The sequence below is a fragment of the Myodes glareolus genome, chromosome 1 (assembly GCF_982192425.1).
Source record: "Myodes glareolus chromosome 1, mMyoGla1.1, whole genome shotgun sequence".
Classification (NCBI taxonomy): Eukaryota; Metazoa; Chordata; class Mammalia; order Rodentia; family Cricetidae; genus Myodes; species Myodes glareolus.
The window spans coordinates 126,372,729-126,384,502 of record NC_142026.1 but is presented as its reverse complement, the minus strand read 5'-3'; the positions used below and the strand labels follow the sequence as shown (position 1 = coordinate 126,384,502).

The 11,774-nt window shown below is 40.7% G+C and overlaps 1 protein-coding gene across 2 annotated transcripts in view; it reads right to left on the bottom strand.

Moving 5' to 3' along the window:
• Nucleotides 1-3,047: 3,047 nt before the first annotated feature.
• The window catches only part of Pcmt1 (protein-L-isoaspartate (D-aspartate) O-methyltransferase), a 34,338-nt gene continuing 25,611 nt past the window's right edge, over nt 3,048-11,774 (bottom strand). Inside the window, exons 6-8 of one of the 2 annotated variants that reach the window (XM_085688339.2) lie at nt 11,246-11,331; nt 9,517-9,733; nt 3,048-3,837 (exon numbers count right to left, since the gene is read on the bottom strand). In XM_085688339.2, coding sequence (XP_085544465.1) covers nt 9,554-9,733; nt 11,246-11,331 — 266 coding nt within the window. In that variant the 3' untranslated portion in view covers nt 3,048-3,837; nt 9,517-9,553. The remainder of the gene's footprint in view (nt 3,838-9,516; nt 9,734-11,245; nt 11,332-11,774) is intronic. The other variant, XM_085688335.2, reaches the window with a different exon arrangement.

Sequence of the window (11,774 nt, the reverse complement as noted above, 5' to 3'; positions counted from 1 at the left end):
GGATGTTCTTAATGTAAGCACTGCCCTGAGCTGCTGTGACCTAGGTGGCTGTAATTGATCATTGCTGAACACTTAATGTCAAGGTTTCGTTTCCATTTAGGTTACACCACTTGCTAGCACAACTTAATCATGCTTTTGGACCCCAAGTTTTGTAGTTTTCAAACAGAATTTCTAATAAGGAACTGCTCTAGCTATACACCAAGTGGGAAAGCTCAGGGCTTTGCTCCCAAATGACCTCAAGAAGCTGGCTTTTTAAGCATCAATGCTTCAAACTTCTTGCCTCGTGGCTTTATTTTCCTAGTTCTGACCTATGTGAGTGTAGTACTGTCCAGCTAAAGGCGACAATTACAGTGGCTTCAATGGCTAAACGTTGTTAGAGTCCTTGACTAAGTAGGAAACCACTGATGAGAGAAAAAAAATTAGACCCAAAGCTAGTGTCTCAGAAATGGACTGAAGTAAGAATGGCCTCCTGTGACATTAGGACATCTAGGTCCATGTATGGCTACAGCTTTTTGGAAGCTTGTTTTGGAAGACGTATAGGATGTCTCAATTAAAATGTCCCTCATGCTACCATCACAGGGCCTTCTGGCAATGTTCGGGTGTGCCATGCTCACCCTGTTGGTACTGTTTGAATGAATTCTTCAGCTTCAGTAGCGTCAATCACTGCTTTTTTTCTCCCCAGGAAGGGAATTTCACAGAATATTGATACAAACACAAAAACCACTTAAAAAGATAAAGCCCTACGGTTGGTGGGGAAAGCCACCAGTCACCGTAATGAGAAGATTAAAAGAATTCAAGATGAACAAATTATTATGCTTCATTTCCATTTTTATTATATTACAATGCACAGTCGCAAGCTTCCTTGGGCTAGTCCCTTTTCAAATGGATCCTTTTATGGACAGCCTTTATGTATGCTAAGAACAAAATACTGCCATCCTTCTGAAAAACAGTAGGAGAAATCCAGAGATGTAACCAAACCCCAGTCAGAGCCTTTTTACTGCAGAACACACTAAGTTATTAAGTCATTAGGAACACAGGAAGCTGTAAGAAATGACTTATATGCTGCAAGAATTTATACATATAATTATGTATACTAAATAAGTTATCAGCCTGTTGAGTTCTAGAACAATTTATAAAATGACCCATGCTTGCTATTTTTTTTTTTAATCAGCGTTAGGTTACCACACAGGCATAAGTCCCTTTAGCGGCACACTAAACTACTAGAAACTAGAAAAATCTACCTCTTCTAGAGCAAAAAATTACTTACAAACTCAGAGGAATTACCTCCTGGTGGTAATCACACACTAAGAATCCCTTGAAGAGTTTACGGAGTTATTAATAAAAAATTCCACTATTTTAGAATCCACTGACATTTTAAGAGGTTTTAGTAAAGTGATGCACTTTCTTTTCTCTTTTAAAGGCAGGGTCTCATGGATTCCAGGTTGGCTTCAAACTTGCTATGTAGCGGAGGATGACCTGTAATCATCCTACCTCCGCCTCCCAAGTGCTGGGATTTCAGGCATATGCCACCATACCACAGTGTGTGTGAAGGTCAGAGGCCTTCTACCATGTAGGTCTTGGGATTGAAACTCAGGTTCCCAGGCTTGGCAGCAAGCCCCTCCCATTCCCCTGACAGAACAGGGAATGAACTTTCAAATGCTCCTTGGACAGTGGTTATGAATTACTTTCCCACGATGTGTTCTGTACTGTTCCTGAGAAAGAGCAGTAGCTCCGAACAGAAACTGAACCCTGATGTAAGTTTATTGCCACCAACATCTGATAGCTAAGTTTGGCTTTCAGTAAGATCAAATCTATAGGGAAAAATTTATTTCACAAGATCAGACTAGCCTAGAACTTCCTGAAGTATCTTCATTGCCCTTTATGTTATATACAGGCACAATATCTATTAAGGAAAATAAAATGCTTTGGAAATTATCAAACATTTCTTGTTTCTCCTATACACATACATAAATTCAACTCTTTTTAAAGGCTCAGATTAAAATGATTATTTCTATCTCTACCCACTTAGTGATGTTTTATTAAAACTGTTTATCTGACATCCTAAAATTTCACCTCCTAAAAGGGTAAAATCCAAAAACTGGATGGCAGTACAAATTGGAGGGCAGTTTATAATGCTTATTTACAAACTCTCTCCTCAAGTAGACTGAAAACTACTGGTATGGAATGCCTTTTTCTATTCCAAAACCTAATAGAGATCTGCATGTAACATGGTGTAATGACTACCAAGGATCTAGGCTAGTGGTACAGTTAAGAATTTATTTGCTTTAAAGCCTGAAAGAACATTTAACCTTTACACATACTTCAAGTAACCACGCATCCTAGACACCAGAGTTCACTGCCAGGATTCCAAAGCAACAACCAGCAGCAAACCAAAGCTGGGTAAGATTTTCAAGTCTGTGGGACCACAGAATGCTAGTTTCTTGTGACTGAGACCTCAGCCAAGAAGACACTTGTGAGATGATGTCTGCATGACTTCTAACTTAGTGATATAAGACTTGGAGAGTGGGGAAGGGTTTCTCACACACTAAGAATCATGTTGTCAGAACCATGTGCCCTTCACATGAAAGGCTCTGTTGGAGAAGCTAGCCCCACTTATTGGGAGCTGATAATCTTCTCTTCAGTTCTAGGAACTTCACAAAAACTAAAGTCTTAGAAAACATAAATAAGATCCTCAAAGTACTAGTATCTTCACACACTTTACAGTAATTGAATGAGTGTACTTATAGATTTTGGTATGTTTATTCTCAACCACATTCTTCCCCAATACTAACTTCAGCCACTCACTCATTGGACATTTACTACAGAGCTACTAAATAGCAAGCCCAGGGCTGGGAAGGCAGTGAGAACAATGAGCGCACAGTCTCTGTCCTGAAGAAAGGCAGCCGCGTACTGTGGACTATGCTATACATATTTACCTCCTAGGAGTGCACAGAATGCAGCAGCAGCAGGAGACAGTCCCCCGTGACTGTGGGCAGTATCTGGACCTAACAGACCTCTGTTCTTCTAGAGTCAAACGCCACGAATGCTTCTTTTGCTTTTAATTTTATTTGGCAAAGCAGCGCTGTATAAACTGTGCAGACTAGCAACAGCTTACACAGCGTGTTAGGCGCAGATACAGTATCAGCAGCAAACTAGAAACAGAAAACGATATTGAGCTACAACCTCCTATCATTTTTAGAGAGAAGAAAATTACATCAGAGATGTCCAATCTGAACAGCTGAGTGTTTACAGGACACCACCTGCCGTCGTCTGAGGTTTCAGTATTTACAAACACTTAGTTTTTAAGGTAACAGCAGCTGATTGTATCTACAACATGCTATCCTACGACACCACATCAAAAGCTTTAAAAAGAAAGCTCACCTCTATTTTCTTAGTAGCATCTAATGGACATCAGCTACCAAGAAACCTAAACTTGTGAATGGTGGTGTTATCTGATGCACAAAAGAAATCTGATAAATTAATATTGGAACAGAATTAAGTGTTCAAGAAAAGCAAAGCCATTCTTCAAAACTAATTAATAAACTAGGTTTTCCATGTGGAGAACCCTTTCTTTTAATATTTTTAAAATAAAATGTGGGCATGTTAAAACAACACACAAAGTTATACTTTGCAGCCCTCCTCTACCAGTTTGGCTCTGCGCCTCTTTGAATTAGGAAATCCTACAAAACCACACATTTTCATGCTGAAAATAAGAGTGTAACAAAGTCCAAAACAAGCTGTGATGCTGTTGGTTTTCAAATGCTTTAAGGACCGAGATGAGCAATCCACTGCAATGTTATAGACTGGTCAAGCTCATGTTGCTTTTATAGTTCATCTCTGGGGAGAAAAGAGAAAATGTGATTAGGAGTTACATGCTGTGATCTGGCATTCTAACAATTTAGACACGACACTCACGTCAGTAAAATATGCAGAGTCCAAGCAATGCAATAAGAGATATGAAAGCACATATAGCTCCAAGCCAAAGCAAAACCGGACAACAGTCACCCCGAGCATCTTTCATGCTACCCCACAACACAGCAGGAAACCACAAAACCCAAACTGATTTTAAACCTAAAGGTAAAACTTTTTTTTGAGGCAAAAAAGTCAGAAAAATTATGACTTCTGTCTAAGACCATCTTGCTATGGTGCGGGAGAATTGTCTGTATTCTGTCAATCATGTTTTAAATAAAACGCTGATTGGCCAGGCAGGAGGTGTAGGCAGGAAAACCAGACAGGAAGTGGAAATGATGCAAAGACAGCAGGAGAATTCTGGGGGAGGAGGAAGTTGATTCCCCCCACTCCTGCCCAGATCACCGAAGCAGCAGGGTGTGAACTGCCCCACTGAAAAAGGTACTGAGCCACATGGCTAACATAGATCAGAAAAATGGGTTAATCAAGATGTGAGAGTTAGCCAGTAAGAAGCCTGACCTAATGGGCCAATCAGCTTTTATAACTTACAGATCTGTGTGGTTGATTTTCTCTGGGGCCTGCTGGCTGTGGGGTACCAGGCGGGGACAGAAAACACAAACCAACAGGCCCCTTCTCATGTTACAGAATGGCGCCCACGTGGATAACTGCATCCACAGAAAGCCTGAGAAAGCTTGGGAAAGACTAGAGTAAAGCATTCCATTTTTCAGCTATAGCAGGAAAAAAGCTGAGCTGTTTTAAAATGCTGGCTTTCTGGGCCGTCCTGCCAGGGAAAACTCTGACTCTTTCAAGCAGGCAGTCCGGACTATGGAAACAATGTTGCAGCTTGCTTCCTGGCAAGGACCTTGAAACACCTTAAGAGCTTTTGACTGTTGTTTTCTCCATATTCCTTAGCAAATTAAAGACCCACGTGGTCAGAAAAAGAGAGATATACAGTACAGAGAGATTCAAAGAGTAAGAAAACCTCTAAATGGTTTACAGTGTGTTAAAAATATATACAGGCTAAATGTTAAAGTTCTCAAAATAAAAAAGAAAGAAAGAAAGTAGCCTGGGAGGCAGAGACAGACGGATCTCTGGGAGTTCACGGATAGCCTGGTCTACAGAGGGAGTTCCAGGACAAAGATATGCAGAGAACCTGTCTCAAAAAGCCAAAAGTTAAAAGTAAAAATAAAAGAAATAGAGGTTAAAATAAAGCCACGTAAAGATGGAAAATATACAGGGAATCGTGATACTATATGCTATTATGCTCGCTTTAAATTGCTTGAATGCTGAGGAAGGAGCAACAGCTGCTAAAAGATACTTGCTTATAAATGCTGCAGAATTAATCCAAGATAGGTATTTTGAAAATACCTTGGCTTCAAAATTGAAGTCAAAATGTATGTTACTTTGAAGAAGAGATTTTGCTTTTGTTTCCACAGAGGAATGAGAGGCTCTGGATTTATTCAGAGTTAAGAAAAATCATCTTTGACTAAGGGAGACCACCTGAGCAATCTCCGGTAGGAACAGATGGCCCAGATGTCTGAGTTCTTCATCCAGAACAGGTTCAAGACTGCTGCCTGAGATGATCAAGACTCACAAGATACTTCAGTCAGGACTTGATCATAACTCTAAATTTTCTTTAGGCCCCCATAAGATTATCAGCGCCCCCAACCAGCTGGAAGTAGCCTGGAATACTACGCCCACATTCCCAAAAAATGGACTATGGATATTTTCCTTTGATTTTTTTAAAAAAAGAGGGGGAAGTGGTGCGGGAGAATTGTCTGTATTCTGTCAATCATGTTTTAAATAAAACGCTGATTGGCCAGGCAGGAGGTGTAGGCAGGAAAACCAGACAGGAAGTGGAAATGATGCAAAGACAGAAGGAGAATTCTGGGGAGGAGGAAGTTGATTCCCCCCACTCCTGCCCAGATCACCGAAGCAGCAGGGTGTGAACTGCCCCACTGAAAAAGGTACTGAGCCACATGGCTAACATAGATCAGAAAAATGGGTTAATCAAGATGTGAGAGTTAGCCAGTAAGAAGCCTGACCTAATGGGCCAATTAGCTTTTATAACTTTTAAAACTTTTATAACTTACAGAGATCTGTGTGGTTGATTTTCTCTGGGGCCTGCCGGCTGTTGGGTACCAGGTGGGGACAGAAAACACAAACAAACAGGCCCCTTCTCATGTTACATTGCTAATCTACTTATTGATTCTAATATGACAGTTTAAACACTTAGAGTTCAAATTATTTTTTAAGAATTGTATTCACATAGTAGTGGCGCATGCCTTTAATCCCACCACTGGGTGGCAGGGGCAGGTGGATCTCTGAGTTCAAGGCCAGCCTGGTGTACAAACAGGCTCCAAAGCTACACAGAGAAATTATTGTCTCGAAAAACCAAACCAAACCAAAACAGAAAAAGAATTCTATTCACAAAACTGGATAAAGAGTCTTGCTTGGAGAGTCTGTTAGCACTTGCAGCCTGAACTCTCTGGAGAAAAGCCAACGTTTGCAGGTCTTTACCTGTCAGCTGATCTCACTGAGGCAGCCTTGTCAGCTCCAAAGAAACCATTCGCTCAGCCAGCAGTTGTAGCACTGGGCCAGCAACTGCCAGTGAGAGGAAGGAAGGAGTAAAAAATGCAGTCTAAAGGAAAGTGGATGGCATATAAATTCTACCTCAATGAAACCATTCAGTGTGGAAAAATGAAGCATCAAAAAGTCTGGAAGCCTCATCTGAAGCTACCAAGTGACAAAAACATCACTAAACACTCTGTATTTCAGGGATAAAGAAGTATGATTTTGCAATTAATTCTCAAATGACTCGGAGAATATGACATACATATGTGTAGAGCTAAAGTGTGAGCCACAAACAGAGATGGTGACTGGCAATGGGCAGCGATGTTCTAGCTCTGCACACCACCACCACCCTGTCTCAGCAACACCAAAGATGAATGCTTTATAAAAGTTGTGGATATGGAAGAGACATAAAGTGAGAACTTTCATGTCCCAAAGAGGTGCTGAGTTCAAGGCTTACCAAATAATGTGCCTTTTAAGTTGTATTTTATAAATGGTACAAGAAAAAAATGCTTTCTCCAATAAGCCCCCTTTTATATTACATTACTGGAGTATATGTGAGAGTGTATATAGTACATAGTGTACAGAGGCCAGAGGTTGATCTCTGGTGTCTCCCTCAGTTACTCCCCACTTTAATTTTTGATATGGGATCTACTTACGATCTAGAGCAAGGTTGGCCAACCAGTAAGCTCACAGAACCCCCACTCCTCCCTTCCCCTACTCAGTAAGTCTGGAGTTACAGACATATGCCATCACAGCCAGCTTTTACGTGGTGCCAGGGATCTGAACTCAGGCTCTTATTCTTGTACAGTAAGCATTTTAAAAGCCAAGCCACCTCTCCAGTCCCTGGATTATCTTTTACAGGATAATTATCAGTTCTACCCCCCATACAGTCCCTTAACCACACTATTATAATTAGTATAGAACATTTTTTTTACCAGAATTAATGCAAATGTTAAGATTATCTGTCTACAGAAGTCACTTGCTCTAGTCACATAGTCTGAACACCCGTGCCTTTTAAAGCATGAATTAGGATACTAAATTATAAAACTTGTATTTACTTATAGCAAGACATTAAATAATTAGTAACTAAGTCAAGAACACTTAAAACATCTCCAAATATCCTCTACATTGCATTTTCTCTTGGGGTGGGGGGGATACTGGGGATCAAACTTAAGGCTTTTTGCATGCTAGGCAAGTAAGCTATTACTGGGGCACATCTGGAGTTTCTTCACATTTTCCCAATAAAGAAAAAAGAAATTAGGCTCATAGACTGGCATTTCAAATCTTAAGGTACTAAGGAAAGCTAACATTTGCTGTGAAAACATAGACAACTTCCACATATCATAATTTTCTCAAATCCATTCAACTTTCTAGCTACTAAAATTTCCCCAATGTTCAAAATTCTGCTTATCTGACTTACACACACAGATCATTTACAATAAAAAGTAGCATTCCCATATTTGCTCATTAAAATGGCTACATATGTTAAATGTCATCAGTGGGTTACAACCAAGTAAGTCTGTTGTATTAAGTTTTTATAGTTCTGTGTTGGTAATACTAAATCACACATATTGTCATTCAAGAACAAATGAGGATTGGAGAGATGGCTCAGTAGCTAAGAGCATTTGCTCTTCTTGCAGAGATCCTGAGTTCAATTCCTAACAATCACATAGTGGCTCACAACCATCTATAGTAAAATCTGGTGCCCTTTTCTGGTGTACAGACATACATACAGGGGAAATTGTACATAATAATTTTTTTTTTTTGAGACAGCGTTTCTCTACAGTTTTAGAGCCTGTCCTGGAACTCTCTCTGTAGACCAGGTTGGCCTCAAACTCTCCTGAGTCTCCTGAGTGCTGGGATTAAAACCACTACCATTCCCCTGACAGAGCTCAATGCCTGGGCCTCACATAGGAGGGGAGAACCGACGTCTCCGAGTTGTTCTCTGAGCTCCACACCCATGCAGTGGCATACATGCACGCACCATGCACAAAGAAAATTTTAAGTCATTAAAAGGTACCTGCCTTCTTTATAGAAAGTAAAATTAAGAGTTCTGTTGTACTTACATTGGGTTTTTTTTTTTAATTTAAAAAGCAAAACAAAACCAAAAAGTCCTTCTTAAAAGAAGAAGCTGTCAACCAGAAAAGATTTTAAGGCAAAGACACTGTCAGACCACCCTTATTTGGGCACCAGCTTTAAGCATCTAGCCATGACACTCCAGTATGCTGCTGTCACTTCTCTCCATGGGGAGAAGTGGTATCAGCTTCAAAGGGAACATTCAGTTGATACTGTGACGCAGAAGCAGGCAGCAGCTTTCTAATGAGCCATGCGATGCAGTGTGAGAAGAGGGCTGTGAGAACAGTACTGTGTGCATGTCCTTCAGGAAGGTTGTGAGACCTGGTAACTCAACAGCCTTGGAATCCCTCTCCTCCCCAAACTTAGCTAGAAAAGCTCAAAACTAGCCAGCCTAATCCAAAACATGATGACACACTTCTTACCATGGCTCTAAAACGATGGTGCACACCCAGAAACTGACCCAAAGAAACAACCCAAAAACTAGACCATCTTTTCCAGGACTGACATTTTTTTTAAATGTGAAACATTTTTCCCCTTTACAAATCTTTCTTTCTCCTTGTTCCAGTGGTATTAGAAGGAATGAACAAGGCAAGAAAATGTACCATTATTTCCATACCTATTATAGCAGCTATAAACATGACTTGGAAATATTAAGGAAAATAGTGTTTTTCCCTTTTTTCCAAGACAGGGTTTCTCTGTGTAGTCCTAGCTGTCCTAGAATCACTCTGTAGACCAGGCTGGCCTTGAACTCACAGAGATCCGCCTGTCTCTGCCTCCTAAGTGGCTTGTCACCTTCCCTCTTCTAAAGGAACGAGTCAATCTGAAAGAAGAACAGACCATGCCACACTTGTCACATGGCTCATGGGAGGAGTTTCTGATGCTTTAATGGAGCAGCATGAAGGAAGCCACCAAACACAGCTCTTGCAGGCTAATGTCTTAAAGTCCACACCCTTTCACCTTGAATGTGTGGAAGAAGAAAGAGCAGAAGAGAAAATCACTTCCACCTGGACCACTGCTTTTCTTTATCTGTTAAAGGCACGTATATCACCCCCATCAGAGGCTTCATTTTGACACTGCCATCTTGTAGCTTGTCATACTGCTCCAACATTTGGTTTCCTCCTGCAGGACCAACTGGCAATATCAATCTTCCACCAGGCTTTAACTGGTCTATTAACTAGGAGAAAAAAGAAAAGGCCCACAAACATACCAAATTACAGATGTGAAACAGTCATCTGACAGCACCATAAGCAATGTTCAATGTTCATGGGCAAAAGCAGAAACACACTTCATGTAGTCACTTCTTAGTGTCCTTAGGGGTTGATTCCAGGATCCCTCGAGCATAACATAACCCACAGTGGCTCAAGTCCCTCACAAGTGGCACAGTACTTGCACATAACACACTGCACACCCAGCCTCATTTGAACCATCTCTAGGTTACTAGTATTCTAACAGAGGGCCACTGTATGGACTTGACACAGTACTCAGTAACAGCAAACCTAAATGCTGCTCTTGCAATTCTCTGGACCTCCTCTCATCCAAAATCATATTTTTTATTCCCTGTTGGCTGAAAACATAGTAACCTACTCCCCATTTACCCATTTACCTCTCGTCCTCCCCTACTAACGTACAAGTTATCTGATGATGTACTATGCTGTGTATTTGCTTTGTCCTCACAGCACCTGACAGAACACCTGCTATAACTAAAACACTCAGTATGTTTGGGCAGAACCAACTGCAACAGATAATTCTAAGGCCAGTGCAGTGTGTTCTAGATCTTTGTGGAAGAGGAGATGGAGAAGGGAAAAATACAGAAAATTAACAAGGAACTACTATCCTATTACCGTGGAATCTAGGGCATCACTGAGACAATGGTAAGGGAATCCTAATGCCATGACTGCATTTAGGAGTCCTGGCACCAGCAGAGTGGGAAGGTAGGGCTGGGCTCCTTCAGCGGTATGATGAGGGTAATCCTATGAATGCAGAACCAGACTACCATTCCAGTCTGAAAATGGTTAAATCATATGCTACCCTTTGAATAATACAACTTTATGTTATTCAAAACCAGCAAGAAGGAAACCTGACTTTGGATAGGATAGTACTGCCCCAGAGAAGGTTTCTTTCAGTTAAAATTTGGTCACTTTCCATTTTAATTTTCTTAAGGAACACTTGATTTCTGAGTTGCCCTTGACTTATTATCCTGAGTTCTAACAGTCATAATGAAAAACAGGAGACTTCTTCCTCCTGATCCAGGTTTGCTCCCAAAGTCAGTCCTTTCATCTACATCTTCTTAGCATCACATTTATACTTCAAATCTACAGAAGGACCGAGCTCTTAATATGCAGGCTCCTCCTGTGTCCAAGTCAAACCACCATCACTAAACCGCATTAAACTAAGACTGTAGGAAGACAGCCTGAGTTCTGAGCTGGAGGCTCCAATAACTCTGACCCAGTTCAAGTTCCATCATCAGTGTCTCACTGACTAATCAACAAAATCCTCTCACATAGACATTTTCTTTTCTATCTAAATAAACTATTAGCATTTAATATTAACTAGAATGTATGAACGTCTAAGTATATTCTGTACTTCATCTGGAACTCATCGCTACATTGCTACACAAATATATTAAATTTTAGGAATAAAGCACACAAATACCAAAAAAAAAAAAAAAAAAAAAAGCCCAACTTACTGCCTGGGGCACAACTGGGGCAGCAGCCCCTACATGAATAGCATCGTAAGGAGCCTCCTCAGCATATCCCATTCTTCCGTCACCCACTGAAAGAGAAGTTACACTGTGAAAATCTGTGCAGGTCACACTTGGTGTGAAGAATTCTAGCAGAGGAGATGGGGAAGAGACTTTCATGACTTCATATATCCTTATGACACAGAAGACACTGGGGGAAGAACAGTTTGCCTAACTACACTAAAATTAAGAATTTCTTAATTCAGTCCCATAAGGGCTGGACATGTACCTCCGTGGTACGGCAACCACCTAGCATGTGGAAGGCCATGGGTTTGATCAAGAGCAGTGCAAAATAAATGAATGAATGAATGAATGAATGAATGAATAAAAGTAAGGTGGCAATAAAATGAAAATGCATACCACCAAGTGGAGAGAAATGTATGTAAAGTAACAAGACTAACTGCTAGAACACCCATCTCAAAGATAAATAATGCAACCAGATATCTGGACAGGCACCTGACAAGAGGGAAATCCA